General features: G+C 46.2%; 1 protein-coding gene across 2 annotated transcripts in view; it reads left to right on the top strand.

Annotated features, from left to right (window-relative positions):
* Positions 1-20,942, top strand: part of pomgnt2 (protein O-linked mannose N-acetylglucosaminyltransferase 2 (beta 1,4-)) — a 51,152-nt gene that overhangs the window by 28,664 nt on the left and 1,546 nt on the right. The window contains exon 2 of one of the 2 annotated variants that reach the window (XM_032519337.1): positions 599-2,514. In XM_032519337.1, coding sequence (XP_032375228.1) covers positions 684-2,471 — 1,788 coding nt within the window. In that variant the 5' untranslated portion in view covers positions 599-683 and the 3' untranslated portion in view covers positions 2,472-2,514. Of the gene's footprint in view, positions 1-598; positions 3,859-20,942 lie in introns of those variants that run through there. The other variant, XM_032519338.1, reaches the window with a different exon arrangement.

Genomic DNA, 20,942 nt, shown 5'->3' on the forward strand with positions numbered 1-20,942 from the left:
TTCTTAAAGGCAGAGCAGGATACCCTTTGTTGTCATTTATGGTCACACTGCTTTCTTTCATCTCCTTTGATCTATTTCACAGACAGTTCAGAAAGCTCTATTATCAAGTTTAAAAAAAGGGGGGTGCTGAAGGCAGGGCACGGCAGAGGCTCTGTAGCACAGCAGAGTAGCAGACAGAGAGCAGAGACCTGTTGTTCTCCAATATAATCTGCTCTGTTTTAGGTTACAGAAATGTGCATGCAGGCTAACATTCATATATAAGCTATGAGCAGAGGTCAACTCAGCTAGCTGCTAGTACATATAGCAGTGGAATGGCGTCCCAGGCAGAGGGGGAATACAGGTACACCTTCCATGGCCAGTATAATTATACCTTCTTTTTTATATTTTGTTTTAACGTTATAGCATGTAAACGTGTTCTAGTATAATCACAAAAATAAGTATGAACCTGAATGCTGTATTATCTCCTTGAAAGACTTTTAGTTGTGGTTTTAGTTTGGCTTAATGATTACATCTTTCTTTCTCCTCACCTACCCTGCCCTTTCCTGCCCCTTTCCCCCTGTGGTCACCCCCTGCTCCTCCCTCTTCTCCCTTCCCTAAGGTCTTGTCTGTTGGCGGATGTCTCGTCGCCTCCCTCTGAGGTTGGAGGCCTGTGGGAGTGGAGAGGAGGCTCTGCAGCAGCAGTGATGCGGACTACAGCGGCCGGCTGCAGGATGAGCGTGGGTGCGCTTCTAAACGGGCTGCTGGTGTCCGTAGTTGCAGCTCTGCTTTGGAAGTATTCTAAGCTGAGTGAGCACGCCGCCCTGCTGGAGGAAGAGCTGCACATGACACGGAAGTCCCAGGAGCTTTCGCAGGCCCACATCGACTACCATGTTGCCCTGCAGGCTCTTCAGGAGCATGGCACCCGCATGGTCTGCACCGGCAAGATGCACACCGACCGCGTCTGCCGCTTTGACTACCTCTGCTACTGCTCGGAGGCAGAGGAGTTTGTGTTCTTCCACTCCAACTCCTCTGTTATGTTGCCCAACCTGGGGTCTAGGCGCTTCCAACCTGCCCTGCTGGACTTGTCCTCAGTAGAAGATCACAACACCCAGTACTTTAACTTTTTAGAGCTCCCAGTGGCTGCTTTAAAGTTCATGCCCAAGCCTGTGTTTGTACCAGATGTGACACTAATCCTTAACCGGTTTAATCCAGACAACCTAATGCATGTGTTCCATGATGACCTGATCCCAGCCTTCTACACTATGAGACAGTATTCCGACTTGGATGATGAGGCGCGTTTGGTTTTTATGGAGGGCTGGGCTGAAGGCCCACACTTTGACCTCTACAGACTTCTCAGCAGCAAGCAGCCGCTGCTCAAAGAACAGCTGAGGAACTTTGGCAAGCTCATGTGTTTTACTAAATCTTATGTTGGCCTGTCTAAGATGACCACCTGGTACCAGTACGGTTTTGTTCAACCCCAGGGGCCCAAAGCCAACATGTTGGTCTCAGGAAATGAGATCCGGCAGTTTGCCAGGGCTCTGATGGAGAAAATGAACATCACAAGCGAAGATGGAGGGAGTGCTGAAGATGATAAAGAGAAAAAGGCTGAATACATAGTTGTGTTTAGTCGTTCAGCAACAAGGCTGATCGTGAATGAAGCAGAGCTAATCATGGCACTGGCCCAGGAGTTCCAGATGAAAGTGGTCACAGTGTCCCTGGAGGAACAGTCTTTCCCTGGTGTCGTCCAGGTGATCAGCGGGGCGTCCATGTTGGTCAGTATGCATGGGGCTCAGCTGATCACCTCGCTCTTCCTACCCAGAGGAGCTGCCGTAGTGGAGCTGTTCCCTTTTGCAGTAAACCCAGAGCAGTACACTCCGTATAAAACCCTAGCCACCCTCCCAGGCATGGACCTTCACTACATCTCCTGGAGAAACACCAAGGAGGAGAACACCATCACCCACCCAGACAGACCCTGGGAACAAGGGGGCATCGCTCACTTGGAGAAAGAGGAGCGAGAGCGAATACTGGCGAGCAAAGATGTCCCCCGACACCTGTGCTGCCGCAACCCTGAGTGGCTCTATCGGATCTACCAGGACACTTTGGTGGACATCCCTTCCTTTGTGGAAGTCCTCAAAGAGGGCATGAAGACAAAGCCCAGCATGAAGAAGTTAAAGTCGACCAGCACAGTCCACCCAGGCAGGGTCAGAGAAGCCCAGTGTCAGACCTTAGTCCAAACCCCTAACGAGGCTAAACTCACCGTCTCCTGGCAGATCCCGTGGAACCTGAAGTACCTGAAGGTGAGAGAGGTGAAGTACGAGGTGTGGATCCAGGAGCAAGGAGAGAACACCTACATGCCTTATATCCTCCCCCAGCAGAACTACACCTTTTCAGAGAACATTAAGCCCTTCACCACCTACCTGGTGTGGGTCAGGTGCATCTTCAACAAGAACCTCCTGGGCCCTTTTGCAGATGTTCTGATGTGCAGGACCTAACACAAACACTACACAAAGCTTGTTCCAGACAGCAGTTGGAACAGTTATTTGTCAAATCTGTCTAATCCTAGAGCAGGCTGCTCAACTCTGGGCCTGTACAGACCACATAGACACTGAACCACAGGGTCAGAACTTAACAGAATCGGCCGTTAATTAATGGAGAGTGTATTTCCTGTACCTATGAAAGAAGTGAAAGTGCTATGTCTCTACTGAAAATACCAGAACTTAAATCAGCAGATTTATTTATGTGCAAATAATATATAACATGTTTTTTACGTATAAGTCCAAACACCGGTTCTTTACCTTTTACAGTATGCAATATAGCTTTTCTGTGAAGATCCTAAAAAGATTTTAGACTAGCAAGATTTGTTTTCTGACTTGTCCAGTGTCTCTTGTGTGCGTGCTAGCTGTGTGGCTTAGTTTACCTTCCAGCTGTCTGATTCCATACACCATTATCTGTTGAACCTAGCCAAAACCAAAGCAACATCATTCACGCCATATTACTTTTTCATGTTACACATCCCTCACTCTTCTAATGGTGGCTCACATTTAGACAGTTTTAAAATGAGTCTCTAAAGACATGGTAAAGGACTGGTGTAAGAGTACTGTTAAGCACAAGTTTTCATGAATGCTACAGTAATCCATGTTTCTGGGATAGGTGGAATTTTAGTCTATGGAGCATTTTGTGATGAAAGATCTTTAAACGGTTCTCTTCCAAGTGTTTGTGTTTCCACAGTGCCCTAAAGGATTTCCCTTTAATTGGCACTGATTACAACCATAACTATAATAATTTGAGTGGAGAGTGAATCGATTACACCAGGCTATAATTAGTAGACAGTCAGATTTTACTGCATTTACATTATGATAAGAAGGCATGTTGCTGCATAGGATTTACTAAAGTGAAATTCCCAGCTATACGTCTTAACTGTTTTTTCGAAGTTGTCCTGGCTGTTAATTACAATGTTGACATTGAAACGCACATGTGAAGCAGGTTGTTTCCTCGTGTTTCTAAGAAAGTGCTGCTTGTTGGTTGGTCTGTGTGAGTATGTGTTGCAGCAAGAGATGGTTTATGGCACAAGTTAAAAACTGCCCCCAACGTGTGTGATATTGTGCGATTGTTACTTCATATCAATGAGCACTACATTGGCCTCTTTGTTCACTGATATTTTCTTCTAAATTTCTGATGCAGTTCTGTTGCTGATGCACGTTTAAGAGATTGCCATTGTTGTGTGTGCAGGATGTGATGTGTTTGTATTGTTGGCTAGATTTGTGCGTGCCAACTGTCCCAACTCAGTATGTGCTCAGTGAAACCTTTTCTACATTAGCAAATAGTTGGAGTTTTTTTCCAGTGACTGTGATTGAATAAATAAGCTTATTTCTCAGAGTATCTGTTTGGTTTCAGCAGTTTCTGTCAATAATACAAGTTTACAATACTTAACCCAAGACCATATATTGATCAATAAGAGAAAACACAATGCACAATCTTGTTTATCTTTCCACAAAGAACAGTTCTGGTATCTTTGATTAGATCAATTGTATCTAGAAAGGAGCCAGGAGCTTTGGTGTGTCTACTAAGCTTAAAGGAAGACAATGAAGTGGTAAAACGTTCCAGAGAAACCAAAGAGAGCTCAGGTGGTGATGTTAACATATGTGTGAACAATAAGTCACACAATAGTGAGAATTATGTTTTCAGTTAGCAAGAGTTTTGCTCCTCCAATAAAGAGCAGCTTAAATTTGAAATTATCCAGAGATGCATTACAACAGCACAGCCATGATAATCCTCTCTTCAGTTCCCATGGTGCTCTCTGTTCCTTAACTGTTTCACTGCAGAGACAACATGCCACCTGACAGGTGCAGCTGGCCACATGGCTCGCTGTGTGTGTGTGTGTGTGTGTGTGTGTGTGTGTGTGTGTGTGTGTGTGTTTGTTGTTTGTTTGTTGTGTGTGTGTGTGTGTGTGTGTGTGTGATTTGCTGTTATTAAAGCCAGCAGGAATAACTGCGTGTCTTCATGTTCCTCCTCTACTTTGCAGGAGTTGATTTGAATAACCCCCCCAGTAGATTTATCATTGTGACATGAAATCATCCCCTCCCTCCATCAGTGTTGTACTAGCACAGAGGCAGGCTGGGAATTATCTGCTTTCTTTCAGTTGTCCTATAATATACTAAACAGAAACTGAATATTCTTGGCAAAAGGTTTAGGCAGTGCACAGCTATGTGTCATCAAAGGGATCCTATTTAATCTGTCAACTGAAAATACAACATATGTGTGTAATTGACCAATACATTTAATCCCTGGGGGAAGGGGGGGTGTCTCTGTCCATTTCTGAGTTTATTTTATCAGTCACCTCTGCTGATTTCCATTTAAGAAGGTAAAGAACTGAACCACTAAATCAAATCATCTTTTACAGTGCAGTCTGCGTGGAGGGCTGCTCTGGATCCAAGCGTACATGGGTTTAAGGACGCTGAGCCACTTAGCAGGGTACAGTTTAAAGGCCGTTATTATATGCCTTTATTATATTTCTTGGCTAAATCATGTTCATGTTCATCATGTTTCGGCTATTGAGGCCTTCATCAATGCAAATATAGTTTTCCATGTCCAGACCTTCCTCCACAGCACTGCAGAGGAAGGTCTGGCCAGTTTACACAGTATTCCTGGATTGGGGAACGTGGTCTGGTTTATTGACATTTCTTTAAACCAATCACAATCGTCTTGGGCGGGGCTAAGGTCTGGACGGAGCCACGGTCCCTCTGCTAAATAGCCTCACGAAGGAAGTAGTTTTGGTGGAACATGTGTACGTTCAGAAGTAGTTTTAGTCCCGTAAAAGACAACTCGGATGGAAGATAGATCTAGTCTAGCTGTCTGGATTTACCCTGCAGAGATCTGAGGACCAGGTGACCTATTCCTCAGATTGGACAGATAGTCTAGCTAGCTGTCTGGATTTACCCTGCAGAGATCTGAGGACCAGGTAACCATAGTCCTCAGATTGGACAGATAGTCTAGCTAGCTGTCTGGATTACCCTGCAGAGATCTGAGGACCAGGTAACCATAGTCTCGATTGAACAGATAGTCTAGCTAGCTGTCTGGATTTACCCTGCAGAGATCTGAGGACCCAGGCCCCCATAGTCCTCAGATTGGACAGATAGTCTAGCTAGCTGTCTGGATTTACCCTGTCGCTTAGAGGAGTCATAAAGCAGATAAAACCTCACTGTGGCAGGAAGGTTTGTTGAGAAAACTGCTAGAAAACACACAGTAACCCTAACCCTTTATACAGCTCAAACCATTCTGGTGCTGCTCTACAATGATAAAGCAACTGTCACATTCTACGTGTAGGATTAGAGCCCGCCTCTCCAGTTTAAACTGGCCGGCCAAGCCATTCCTCAGGTCTCTAATCTGGGGCTCGTTCAGTCTCTAAACGGTGTGCAGCGTGTTGCTACGGTTTCCTGGTTGAACAACAGGCTTTGAGTTGTGTTTTCTCTGGTCTGATGGCTGTCTCTCTGTTTTGTTGACTGTGTCCCAGCTGATACCCAATCAGCCGACACGTGTCTGTAAACTAGTAACACAAAGACAGAGCGCTCACAGCAGGGTGCTTGTGTACGTCTGGCCATGGCTTGTACATCATTCAGTAATTAACATTCACTCAAACAAATCAACTCGTCGGCTTTGTTAATCGATGTAGGAACTTTAAGAAAAAAAGAAAACCTAGTGAGAATAAATATCTATATTTATAGATACAGGTATTAACAAATTAAAAATCAAATTGTATATTATGTCATTTAAACTGTAGGTGTTTGTGATTAGATGCATAAGATGAAATAAGAACCTGCTGACCACTGGACGGCTTGTTCACATCACCACTACATGTGCACGTCATCGCTACACGTGCACATCACCACTACACGTGCACGTCATCGCTACACGTGCACATCACCGCTACACGTGCACGTCACCGCTACACGTGCACATCACCGCTACACGTGCACGTCATTACTACACACGCGCACATAATCTCTACACACATTTACATCCCCTCTACACGTGCACATCACCGCTACACGTGCACCTCATCGCTACACGTGCACATCACCGCTATCACGTGCAACATCCCGCTACACTGTGCCATCAGCCGGCTACACGGCACCTCATCGCTACACCTGCACATCACGCTACTAACGTGCATGTCATCGCTCTACACCTCACATCACCGCTACACGTGCCACGTCATCGCTACACTTGCACATCACCGCTACACTTGCATAAAGTCCATCGCTCACGTGCACCTCCTGTGAACACGGCTCACCGCTACAACGTGCATGTCATCGCTACACGTGCACATCACCGCTACACGTGCACGTCATCGCTACACGTACACATCACCGCTACACGTGCACGTCATCGCCACACGCGCACATAATCTACACACATTTACATCCCCTCTACACGTGCACATCACCGCTACACGTGCACGTCATCGCTACACATGTACATCACCGCTACACGTGCACATCATTGCTACACACGTGCACGTGGGGGGGGGGAAGGTTCATCTGGGTGTGTTTGAAGGCATTGCTCAGCCTTTCTTCTCTCACCACACTCACGCATATGCACGCACACAAGCACTTTCATCCGTGTTAAGAAGTTAAGGTGAGTGTGGGGGATTGGGGTGTGCGGGGCAGTGTGGAGAGCAGGGATGGTGGAGAGTTGATTCTGCCGGTGCCACTGGCTGCCTCAATCGTTGGGTATGAGAGACAGGATCAGTGTTTGAGTCGATCCTGTGCTGTTTGTTAGGGGAGAAGACACAGTGCTACTCCTGAATTACAATCTGTGGGTATAAGAGACAGGCATGCCACTCGATTGTTCAGGTGAACCTGCTGGAGCTGCAAGAAAACATGGTGAGTGTTTTCAGTTTGAATCTGATTGGATCGTCACACAGGCAGATAGAGACCTTCTCATTCGCATAATTTCCATAGAGAACACAGATTATTATTGCTGTGGCAGTGCGTGCGTGCGCGTGTGCGTGCGTGCGTGCGTGCGTGCGTGCGTGCGTGCGTGCGTGCGTGCGTGCGTGCGTGTGTGTGTGTGTGTGTGTGTGTGTGTTTTCAGTGTGGTTAATTAGACAGTTCTCAGCCTCCAGTGCATCACCTCCACTGCTCTGCTCCTCCTTTTCTTTCTGTTCTTCTTTCTTTTTGTATGCTGGCGTCTCGTGGTTTCTCCTGAAGCCACCACTTCTCTCTCATGTAATTCTCCCGTTTGCTTTTTCTCTTCTCTTTCTCCCATCCATCTCTCCATTTACCCTCTAAGCCCGGGGAGCCAGGAAAAAGACATCATAAACAGCATACATAAGGTATGAGGTGATGTACACACACACACACTCACACACACACACACACACACTATAAACACCATGCTGATGGTTAATAAATCTAAAAAAAGAAGAAATTTATAATATAGTCCTAGAAATGAGTGTTGAAAATGTATAGGACAATAAGCGGTATGAAAATTAATATTAATATACAACAGCTTCATGTTAGCCCAGCCATGAGGCAGCCATGATTATTTCACGAACTATTGAAAGCACGTTTGTTCTGCTTGAATATTTTAGGACCTGGATTTGAACCTTGCTCACAGGTAATTCTCTGAATACCTTCCTTAAACATCATGATGTGCTTGTGTAATAAAAAGAAGAACTCACACCAGAGTGTATGTATGTATACATCACGTGGTTGACTGCAAAACAAATTTCAGAAATCATGAAGCTTCCTGGTTAGCTCAGAGTGTAGCTGTTAGCTCCAACCATCGAGCTATGGATGGTGTTCACTAACACTGCTAGCAGCTTGTGAAGGTAAGACAGCTCCCAGTGTTTCCATGGGTTTGATGAAGAGGATGATGATGGCTCTGTGATCACTGCTTTGAGCAGTAGGACACGCCAATCATCTAATGAGCTGGCACGTTTACCTCCACAGTTCTTTTACTGGTTTTATCTCTAAATACTGTCAATATTGTCTGTATATTGGCTGTATGTAAGCTTTCATGACTTTCATCTTGTGGAAATGACACCACTTTACCAGGAGAAAGATTTTAAAAAACAGTAAAAACACCAAAACACTGTTTTCACAAAAGACGTGTCTGATTTGACCCAAAGAATCCTGGAAATCGTGGCAGCACACCCAACTGTGAAGAACATTATTCTGTATGTAGGGTCACGTCTTTTTCGCATGCGTTTGTGATGAGCCAGAATCAAAGCAAGACGAGTGTGTGAATCCGATATCTGCCGAAAGCGAACTTAGGAATGCTGAACACAGACCAGCTTCCTTAACGCATCGGTTACCAGGGCCCCATCTATCTACTATCTCTCTACTCTATCTCTCCCTATCTCTCATCTATCTATCTATCTATCTAATTATCTATCTATCTATCTATACGCCAGTGAGAAGAGGAGCTGAGAGAGTCAGACACAAAACAAGAGGAAGACATAGCAAAGTGTGGCAGTAATCCACCACAGCCCTCACCTGTGCAAAGATTTGACCGTGGGAGTCCACAGAGTAGAGACATGAAACCATTCAGCACCCCTTAAACCCCCTTACCAACCCCGAACCCTATGAGGATCCATCGCTGTCTCCACTCACCCTTTCCCCTCTTTCCCCTATGCCCATGTTGGAGTTCAGTGACCAGATGAAACAGTTGGTACATGCTGGAACCAAATTTACACCCCTTCCTTCCCCCATCGTTCGACCTTGGGCAAAAGCAGGGCTGCCAACTCTGACGCATTGGCCGTGAGACACGCATTTGACCGGTTTCACACGCTCACACGCCACACCCCCGATTTCTCACGCTGAATGGTCAACGACCGGAAAGTCGTAATAAAAAGGTCAATTTCTGAGAGATGAGTTTATCTGATAAGTATCTCTAGGTTGAGCCACTCGTGATCGACTAGTTGTGCTTTCCAGAGACATGGGGTGTTTCAAGAGCGCTCCCTGTCTGAGCATTTTTTGAATTGTCGCAAACAGAACGTTTTTCCACTATCCTCCCAGGTGCATTTCCGCCGCTTCCAGTCTGGATCTCTGAGTATCACAGACCCGTCCGTCGCTTTGTGTCCTTCTTTTAAAGATAGAGCAAAGACACACGTTGGTAGCGAGCACTTTTAGTTCATTGTTAGTGGACCCTCTCGGCTGTGGACATTGGACACGTTGCATCCGTGTAGTCTTCCTATATGAGCAGCGTAACGGGCCTCCCTAAACTTTGTCAAGGCCAAGACCCAACGGGCCTCTGTCTGTACGACGGTCTGAGTGAGATCCACCATATCAGCGGAGCAATGACACCAGCAGCCTATATTACAACTCTCCACATCTCAGACAACAGCGATGGGTAGGAGTTATATTTTGAATGTGCACAAGTTGTAAACATGAAGAGAAACTCTATATCTCTAAATACTAAATGTAACTGTAAATAATTCATTCATGTTTCATAAAATGCCACAAAAGTAGTTATTATTTTCCCAAAAAAGTAAATGCAGTAAGTGCGCACAAAGGATGAGGCCAAACATTACTGAGCCTCTGCACAAAGGTTAAAGGTTAGATTTATGTAAATCATTAGTTCTCATTCTTTTGAATTTAGTGGTCTTATCTGATCCCAATCAACTATTTAACTTTGGGTCCCTGGTCCCTCCTCCAGGGACCCCTGGACCTGTTCAACACAGACCCAAATCTTCTCAGCTGTTGCTGAATATGCTACTGTCTCTTCATGTGGTTCATTTGTTTGGCACATTGTCTGGGTCGTTCATTAGGGGTGACGAGATGAGGCCTAAAACGAGTATCTGTTACGGTAAACACTTTTGCCGATTACAGTATATACGATAACATGAGTCCATATCCGTGCTCGGATTGAAAAACAACTCCTCAACGTCCGCGCAGCGTCTTTGATAATCAAGCGCCCCCCCCTAAAACCACTCGGCATCAATCACACACACCACAGACTCTGGAGAAATCCTCCCTGCGGCCTCCTCTCTCGGACTCTCTTCTCGGTCGCTCTCGTCTCTCTCTCGTCTCTCTCTCTTTCTCTCTCCCGCGCAGGCCGCGCTCCCGCTCCGTCAGCAGGCAGTCAGTTCGTCTGCGGATCTGTTCCGTTAACGTTATGTTTTCTAAGCTTCAGGTTTGGTTTTATAACTTGTTTATAGTACTATCACTATTGTAACCAGTAGATTTCTGTGACGTGGTGTGTAATCCTTACAAAGTACCTAGGTTTCCTGTGACGTGGGTTGTAATCCTTACAAAGTAACAAGGGTTTCTGGTGACGTGGGTTGAGTCCTTAATAGTACCGATAGGTTTCTGGTGAAACGTGGGTTTCAGACATGCTGCTTGGTTTAAATGCAACCTCCCGTTGCGATCTCTGCCATCGGGATTTTTTTTTACTGTCAGCTGCCCCCCCCACCCCTCTCTCTGTGTCCTCTCTCTCTCTACCACACACACACACACACACACACACACACACCACAACACACCCACACACACACACACCACACACACACACCGGTTGTGGAAATAAAAAAAAAAAAAAGAACCAAAAAAAAAATTCACACTGATCATAAAAATAAAAGGTTTAAAAAAAAGTTACTATTGAGTATGAAAACTCTTGTTCATTACATTTTACTTCATAATTGCACCGCATGTGTTGTATTCATTGTTCAAAACGTTCTGTAGTTTTTTGTACCATGACCAACACCATTGATCTGAAGCCTTGATGCTGTCATGTAAATAGTTTTCAATCAGCAATAAATATAACAATTTGTATCAACTCATCATTGCATGCTTAAATACATACAGGTAAAGCCCAGCCGCCACATTTCAAGAGAACCGACCAACTTCCGGGTTACATCTGACCACTCTTCCGTTTAGCCCCGCCCAGTCCGATACGGATCCGGATCCGGATAATTCATGTGGTAATAACAGCATAACAGATACAGATAATGGCTGTACCGCTCATCCCTATTCTTATATCATAAGAATTAATAATGTAAATTCGATACTGTTGAACAATGCAAAGGTCCTAACCCTACAGTTTTGCACATATCATGCAAGACTATGATTTCTCCATTTTGTTTCACAAAACTCTCCAGAAAGTGCCATTTAAATGGTTATTTTCAAATTAGGGAGAGCCCCACATCTAACAAAATCCCATTTTAAAACCCTGAAGGATAAGATGCTAGAAAGAGCCAAAGAAATTGTTTTGTACGCAGGCAAAATATGGGTGTTGCCCCCCCCCAAACTCCTAACCCAATTTTTGGAAAAGTGGCAGCTCTGCAAAAGTAAACACCAGGCACCTCTGCCATGAATTCAACTACCTCCTCCCCCCCAACTAATAGGACGCTTAGTGTGCAAAATCACCAAGCATTACCTGATATGTGCTGGGCCTCTGCTGCAGGGATTATTACACTCATGACTCTTTCCAAGCGAGCTCGGGCCCTTGGATTCAATTCTTTCTCAATTTTATATGTGATAGGATAAAGGAAAAAATGGTGAAATACACCTTACGCCAAATTACAAATCTAGCAGCTCTCCTCGTCAGCTACACCTGTCCCAAACAATGAGAACACACTAACACTAGCTACTAAACGTCAGGTCTTGGCAGGACATCCTTTTAATCAATATTTTTTGTTAATACACAACTAGATTTTATGTTTTTAAACTGAACCTGTTTAGACCAACACCACGCTGCTGGTCTCATCGAGTCGGCTCCCCCTACTTCAGTTTTATGGAGACGGAATAGAGTGAATAGAAGGAGGTGGAGTCGCCATTTTGTTTACTGCCCGTTCCACTGTACGCAATGTGTTTATGGAAATTTTGCTTCTTTTAATAGGTGGCTTTTAGTTAAGTCTCCCTCAAGCGATATTTCTAAATATCTACAGGCCACCTAAATATTGTGCAACCTTCATGATGACTTCACTGAACTGCTGTCTATAATCTGTATTAAACTTTGATGTGAATCATTGCGGGATTTAACATTCATGTTGACAGCCCCCAGGACAGGGGACCAGAACTGGTTGTGTTTTTGAAACTATGGACTGCCTCGCATGTGACCGGAGCCACGCACAATAAGGGGCACACTCTGGACCTGATAGTCTCCAAGGGTCTGAACATTTCCAAGGTTGTGGTGACTGCACTTTGCTCTCTCTGATCATTCCTGTGTTTTCTTTAACGCACTACTTCTGTGCCCACAAAGTGGTCCACACAAAGATATCAAAACCGTATTCACTGAACACACCAGTGACATTTATCAGCTTTTCTCCTCCACCCCGCCCTCTGGGCCTCGTCACTGAGCTTGGAGATCATTTCAACTGTAAATTACAAATGTTATTGATGCCAATGGCCCCACAAGGTCAAAGTTGTCTCTGGTAGAAAAGATGACTTAGATTAACAAACCTCCAGTACCAGTAGTATCTGAGGTTTGTCTACACAAGGCCTGCAATGACTTTTGCCTCCTTTTCAAAGCAAAATGCAGAGATTAGACATCCAGTCCTCCATATCAAGTTAGATAGGTTTTGTCACAGTGTTCAAGAAAAACTAGTTCCCATATACAGAATTTTCATATAATCAACCATGAACAACCCTGGAGGACAATATATACACCATCTGAAAACCTCTCCTGTTGCTGGTGTCTACACACGGATGTCTGCCTCTGATCTTCTACAGATTGTGAACATGTCTCTTCTTTCAGGTATCTGCCACAGACCCTGAAAACTGCAGTAATCAAGCCACTTAAAAAGAAGCAACAACTAGACACACACTAATTAGATCAACTATAGGCCAATATCACCTTCCGTTTTTTAAGTAAATCAGTGAAAAAGCGTTTTTTTACCAACTCAACTATTTCTTGTTACTAAACACTTTTTGATACCTTTCATTCGGGTTTCCGACTACACACCCCAGCACTGAGACGGCTTTTGTCAAAGTCTAATGACATCCCCTTAACAACCAGATATGGCAAAAATTTCAGTCTTGATATACTTATTCAGTGCGCTCATTGACCACGGTCGACCACGACACTACTACTAACACGACTTTGGAAAACTGGGTAGGACTTTCTGGCTCAGTAACTAACTGGTTTGAAATCCTACTTATAGAATAGGATTCCTTTGTGTCAATAGGTATTATAACTCCGAGCGAACAAAATATGACGTGCGGAGTTCCCAGCTCCATTCTGGGGTCTCTTCTGTTTAACATCTACATGCGTCCACTGGCTCAGATTATGGAGAACAACATAATTAACATACTTATGCGACGACACATTTACATAACCTTAATCAGCCAGGGGACTATAGTCCAATACAAAAACTGACTAAGGGGATCCAACAGTTAACCTGATGTGCCAGAACTTTCTGAATTAAATGAGGAAAAACTGAGGTGGTTGTTTTTGGACAAAAGCGAACGATTAAAAGTCTGCGCTCCGCTTCAAACAACAACGTTAAAAACCACCAGACAAGCCAAAATCTGGTGTACGTCAGGGTGAACTCAGACCTGAACTTTTAATCAGCCAACATTATTACATTACAAAGTCAGCCACTATCCTTTAATACGAACATCAATCCGGTTAAGGACTCATGTGTCAACTGACTTTGAAAAAAAACTGGTCCATAGCTTTCAGCTTCAGTAGACTGACTACTGTAACGGGGTCTTTACAGGTCTCCCCCATAAAAAATCAGACAGCTCAGCTGATTTCAGACGCTGCTGCTCGATCCCTCACTAAGACCCAAGAGACGGATCACCTCCGCTCAGTCCTCACTAGAACCATGGAACTGGATCACGTACTCCAGTTCTGAATCTTACATGGCTTACTTTTTGACTAGTTTTATAAATCACTCAAGTGGTAAGGACCAAATACACATATTCGAGTCTGCTACTACACTATGACCCCCCACAGACCTCTCAGGTCTCTGGGACATGTCTACTTTCTGTCCCCAGAGTCAGAACCAAGAGAAGTGCAGCGTTCATTTTCTATGCTCCTCATATCTGAATAAACTCCCGAAACCTGTACATCCGCTCAACTCAGTTACGTTTAAATCAAGCTGATGACCTTTCTTTTTGATGTTGCCTTTCTTTAAACAATGTTCATTCTTTTAATGTTTCATTCTTATATGCTGCACTGTAAACTTTAGTCTTGTTTTTTTATCTGTCTCAATGTTTTGTTTTTAACTGTTTTGTTAAACTGATTTTGTGTATAAGCACTTTGAGTTGCCCTGTTTGCTGAAATGTGTTATACAAATAAGCTGCCTTGCCTTCATGCCAGACCCATTCCTTTGTATAGTAATTTATTTGTTATCGTGAAGTGTACCTCGGGATGTTAGGGGGGGTGGTTGGTGTGTGTGGGTTGTGTCTCCAATTTATCTTGACATGTTGTCCGCACTCTGAACTGATTGCTTTGCACTGTTTGATTGGGATGTCATGTTTAGGTACTACAAATTGTTATTCATGTACTGTCTGAAATGTGCCACATAAATAAGTTGAGTTTACTTGATATAAAAAAGTGTTATACTTACAAATACTTGAATGTCCCACACAGAGTTTTAAAAAACAGATACAGTGTGTATGCATATAACCAGAAATGTACTAAAGCACACACACGAGCTGAGGGTGGAGCAGATATTAGCGTGGAGCGATGCCACACTTCCCCAGAAAATATAACTAGATATGAGAGACTTCATGTAATCTGTTTTCCATCTTCTCGGTGGCCCTCTGGCAGAATCCCAACCGCACTTTAAAGTTGCTGATCCCAGGAAGGCGTACCTCACGTGATTCACCATACACCTAATGATGTTCTGACCATAGTGTAATGGAAGTCATACTTGCATTGGAAGCAGATTGGAAATAATGAGTGTCGTCTTGACAGCATTTAGCATGGTGAAGGAAAGAGTAAGGTGAGCGGCTGCCAGCTGAGGACCCAGATCACGACCAGTGACATAGTATGGCCAGCTCTTCTGCACTGAGCCAGGACTCTGAGACGGGAACACCTCCAGGGACATTATGTCCTCGCAGCAGCCTGCTTGCCCTAAGGCTTATTCTATTATTCACACACCACTGTGACCTCTTACCATAATTGTGTAATGCAGGACAAATTGAAAATTTAACACGAGCGGAGTTCAACGTTTTACCAAGAGACCCCAAGGAATGGGTTTAGCATCGGGTAATGAGGGACATGCAACACCTTATTCCTGTAATAACACATTGACCTGATTAGGAAATGTTCTTCTATCATCTGTGAGGAATTCTGAGAGATTAAGCCAAACAATAGACTTAAGTCAATGCGATGGCCTTTAACCGTCGTATCGCAAGGAAGCAGACACTACACATAGCAAATGAGGACACATTTTTCAATGTTCAATTGTTTGTAGGATTTGAACGAAAAATACCATCTTTGTACTGCATATTTTGAGCAGGTATAGTCGCATGAACACTCGAGAATTAGGGTCTCCAATTACCTAACTGAAAGCCAAGGTACACCAGATGAGTTCAAGAATGTCCTTATCCGCAAGAGATTACTGATTGACTGGGTTGGAATTATTGTGATGGTAGCGCGGGCATCACCTATGTTTGTAGCTTTGTTTCCTAGTAACTATGTTACTCTAAAGGATTCTGACATGCACTGTTTAATGGATAGATGTATGACTGCTGCAATATTATTATCACGAAGTTACACACATTTTAAAATGTGACATGACTAGTTTTTTGGATGGGGATAGTAGGAGCAGCTGCAGGGGGCTGAGGACTCCCGCTCCTGTCACCTATTCTCACCATATAGATGAGGAGATAGAGAAAAGAGATTTTAATTTTTTAAATATAGAAAAAAGAATAACAACAACATTTTTTGTCCTTGCCCCTTTAAACGCACCTTTTCTTTCTATAAGCTTTAGGCTGTCAAATAGGCATGTTTAGGCAGTGGATGGCCTAAAGGTTACAGACAGAAGGACGCAGACTAAAGACACACTAGACAGCCACAGACAGACGCTGTTACGACAGACAAGACGCAGACAGACACCGACAGCCAATTTTTCCCCAGTCCAGCTATCCATCCTATCTTCATCTGCTTATGCCGGTATCGGGTCGCGGGGGCAGCAGCTCCAGACAGAACGAGACAAGACAGCCAAGAGACAGCAGTCCAAGACACAGACGTGGACGGACGACGGACAGACAGACAATACACATAGCAGAGACACGACGTGTAGATGGGTGTTTCCCCCCCCCCACGAGAGCGCTTCTGGAGGGCCGCTACGATACCCCTGAGTTGCTGCAGTCACGAGCAGGTTTGGTGCACCATCTAGCTGGTGGAGTTGGGAAAATCCACCCCTCAAAGCCCACAACGGCATCACCAACACACCGGAGCGCACAATCAGGGGCCTGATGACTGAAGGGCACTTAAAGCCCCGAGAAACAGTTGGTGAGAGGGTTGGTTTGGAGACAAGCTCAAGTTGTTCTACTCAGAGACTACAGAACTGATTCGATCGTCACTTTCCATGGGAAGTATTGAAAACTGGATACTACCTGAGAATATGGAATACCTTACTGAAGACTTAGTTCTTAACCGACAGATTAGGAGCGCACGGGCTGCGACGCTGGTCTAAAGTAAGGCTATACCTGTTTTTCAAGAAAATTCCATGGGTACTCAGGTTTATGATTTTTGGTTATAAAGAGACATATGTTTAAGTTTGGGACTGTTGCAAGAGCACCATATAATCCTGAGGTTACCTTTTTGAACTTGGCTTATCATATTGTGTTTATCCCAAGAACCTATAAAAACCTTTGTTACACTCTAACTTTGTGTCCTGCACTGCCGTATGTCCCGCCGATACGCGTGAGCCTCCATACAATCACATATGTGTGAGAATGCGGGCACTTTCATAAAAACGCTAACAGTGCATGTCAGGAGAAGGACAACACCGACCGTTTGATATCCCTTTTTTCGACATTGGCCATAAACCACCTCCCATAGAAAAAGAGTTTGGAGGCCGTGTTGGGACCTGGGTCCGGCGCCATCCCAGACGCAAGCGAACATGGCTCTCCTAGGAGGAGCAAGGAAGAGCAGCCCCTCCGGTAAAGGCGGAAGTAACTACAATTGCAGCCAGTTGGCTGTTTGAAGTACCGCCCCATAAGAGCGGTGACGTTTATACCTAGATGAGGAATTGCCCTCAAGATGAACGTGGAGGCGTATCTTGTTACGCCTTTGAAGCCACAGCCCTAGGGAAGCGGCCCAAGGTACAGTGGGATTGGACTGCTACCCACTTTCTGTCGGGAGTCGCTGACTCTTTCCGGACCATGGCCAATCCGACCGAGGCGACTGACTACGATGCACTAAAGGACTGATATCCATCACAGAAGTGGACTCACCAAGTTCGGCATGGCCCCACGGTTCCACAGCTGGACCTTCAACCCAACCATCCTCCTCGTGCCAGATGCACGAACCTGTCCGGATCACTCGGAAGATGGCTGATACCGCAAGAGATGAGTACGCAGCTGCAGGTATTGGCCCAGTTTTGTTGGACAAATACCTTCCGGCCGCTGCCTATGAAAGGCGAAACGACTCCTACTCAACAGGCTTGACTACCGGACCTGCTGTGGAAGCCGTGGAAAGGTACCAAAGCCACGACATAGATGCTTCAGGCTTCCCTGGGGTAGGAGGGGCACAGAGTGCGTCCACGCCACAGATTGAGTAGGCGGTGTCCAACGAAAACACCCAAGGGACCCACCCAGCCAGGGGTTAATGAGCTGTCCCGGCTCCAGGGGGAGCCCGACCCACCGCCGGCCCCAGGAAGAGACATCCGGTAGGGAGCAAAACGCGCATATTGGTTACCTTTGTGTGTATGGACACCCTCTCAGGCAGTGTGGGGACCCGGTGGATGAACCTTGCCCCACGGGGCTGGGACCTCCAGCGCACCCGCCGACACCCACCTTATATTGCTTTCGCCTCCGTGGATTCATGATGACGCCCATCCGAACCCCCACCTGCCCCGGTGACGGTGACTCAACCATGATGGTAGAACTCTGCTAGATTCCGGTAGCCGTAACCAACCCTGGGTAAACAAAGGATCTGGATTGACCCATCTGGTCGGACCTTCAAGGGGGATTAAATTCTCCCGGTTTACCTGTGTCCAATGAACCACCAGAGACCTACCGGCCACACACCTGAAACTCACAAGGACCACAGTCACCAGGTCACACATCCACACGACAGCGTGAAGTGGTTATTCCCTCCGCCGTTCCTCCCTAATTGACATAACTAAGATGCCCCCCCTTTCTCTCCTGTGGAGGGAGACAACAGGAGAGATGCGGCCCGATACCCCGAGAAGCGAGAGGCAGGACGTACTCGGAGAGAACGCAAACACAACCCTCAGAACCCCTCCAAGCCACCTTGTCTTGCAGGGATGGCATGTGGCCCAGGCTTGATTCGGAGTCTGGATCCAACAACTGAGACGAGAACATGGGTCCCAGGAAACGCTTCCCAGCTCCAGTGATGAAGACGCCCCAGAGCCCCCCATATCTTCCCCCTCTCACAAGGCCAGTTGGTACTCGGCACCGATTTACAAGATCCCAGCTTGCAAATGCCTTGAAGATGTGCAGGTGTCGTGTAGGAGTGGTACACTAGGGGTAGGACAGGCCCTACCTACCCCATTTGCAGTAAACACGTGGTTGGTGTAGTCAGTGGTACAGAAAGATGGCGAGGTGCAGGAACAGCTCCTCGTACCACCAGCCCCACCTACCACCGGCTAACCATAGCCCACACCCACCCGCTATGGGCCCACCTAGGGTTGGAGAACAAGGAAAGGATCTTGCACGCTTCTTTTTTGGCCCAGGGTGCACAAAGAGATAGAGAACTACTGTCGATTTGCCCTAGAGTGCCAGAGGTGCACCAAAGCCAACACTATAGAAACCCGCTCATTCCGCTACGACCCATTATCGAGAACAACCGTTCGGAGATAGGCTGGACCATCGTTTGACCCGTACCGAAGATGCCAGGGACATCAGTACATCTGGTCATCCTGGACTATCAACCCTATTCCTTAGCCATCCCGCTCGGAAGGGCTAACGTTCCAAAAACGATCCGCCAGGAGCTATTCCATTCTGTCAACGAGTCTGGGCTCCCGAAGGCGATATTGACAAGAGACCAACAGGGAGTCATTCTGTCAATGGTTATGAAAGAACTCTGTACTCTGCTGAAATCAAGCAGCTGAGAACGTCGGTCCAACCACCCCCAGACAGACGGACTCGTCGCACGTTATTAAACAAACCCTAAATCCATGCTGCGTAAGGCGACGGGTAGACGGGCGCAACTGGTTCCAGTTGCTACCATACCTCCTGTTCTGTGAGAGATTGGCACTCATTCGCTACTGTTTTTTCACCCTTTGAGCTCAAAAAAAAGAAAAGGTGCTATCTTAAGGCCCCGATGACCTGCTGACATTGCCCAGTGAGGCCTGGGAGGAGCAACCGTGCCCAGCCACGGACCCTGATCAGCATGTTGCAGCTAATTAAAGAGAAATGAAGGCTATCTGTCCCTGATCGTGAACACTTGGGGGGAGGCTGCTCACCGCAACAGCAAGACATCCTACAACACTAATCGGCCAACCCAGAGAGTTTAAGCCCGGGGACCGTTGGCTGGTCCTGGTGCCCACCTTGCAGTTCAAATCACTGGCCACGCTGGCAGGGCCCTACGCGGTCATGAAAACGGTGTGGAGCGAACTACAAGGTGAGGCCACCAGATAAAAGCAAGCCGGATCATAAGAGCATTCAAACCTTTTAAAACAGTGGCACGCCAGGGAGGGCTTGTGTCAGATTGTCTAACCCACCCCATAGACCAGTGAACAGGGAGAGAAGAGGTCAGTGGGTCCAAGCCTGTCGCCCGCAATCAACGCAGTTGCCCGGGAGTTGGTGAAACGCAACCGGATTCTTCTCCTCCCACCCTGGTCACACGTAGGTGGTTCAACTGAAATCACGCACATGCCTGGCAAACACTGGTGAACCAGACGCCCTTACCAGCGTGCCGGATGCTCGCAAGCGGTTATACAAGAGAGGTAAGGAAGATGTGAACTAAGGTGATCGAAGAGTCCATCAGTTCCTGGGCCAAGCCCATCGTAGCGGTTCCAACAAGCATCAGACCCGGCCACTGTTTTGTCAATGACTTTCCGGAAGTAAATGAGGGATCGGAGTTTGATGCCTATGCCATGCCTAAGGGTGATGACTTAATAGATTCATTGGGACGCCCTTCCTACCCCCCTTGAACCTCACCAAAGGATACTTGGCAGGTGCCCCGGACCCCCGGGCGCAAAGGAGAAGACGGCCTTTGCCACGCCATGGGGGCTTTACACATTACACCCGGTCTCCCGTTTGGTCTCCACGGAGCGCCGTCCTCCGTTCCACGTCTGATGGATGAGTCCCGCTCCCACAACAAGTACGCAGCAGCATATTGACGATGTGTCATACACAGTCCGCGGTGCA

Source organism: Etheostoma spectabile, chromosome 6, assembly GCF_008692095.1.
Source record: "Etheostoma spectabile isolate EspeVRDwgs_2016 chromosome 6, UIUC_Espe_1.0, whole genome shotgun sequence".
Classification (NCBI taxonomy): domain Eukaryota; kingdom Metazoa; phylum Chordata; class Actinopteri; order Perciformes; family Percidae; genus Etheostoma; species Etheostoma spectabile.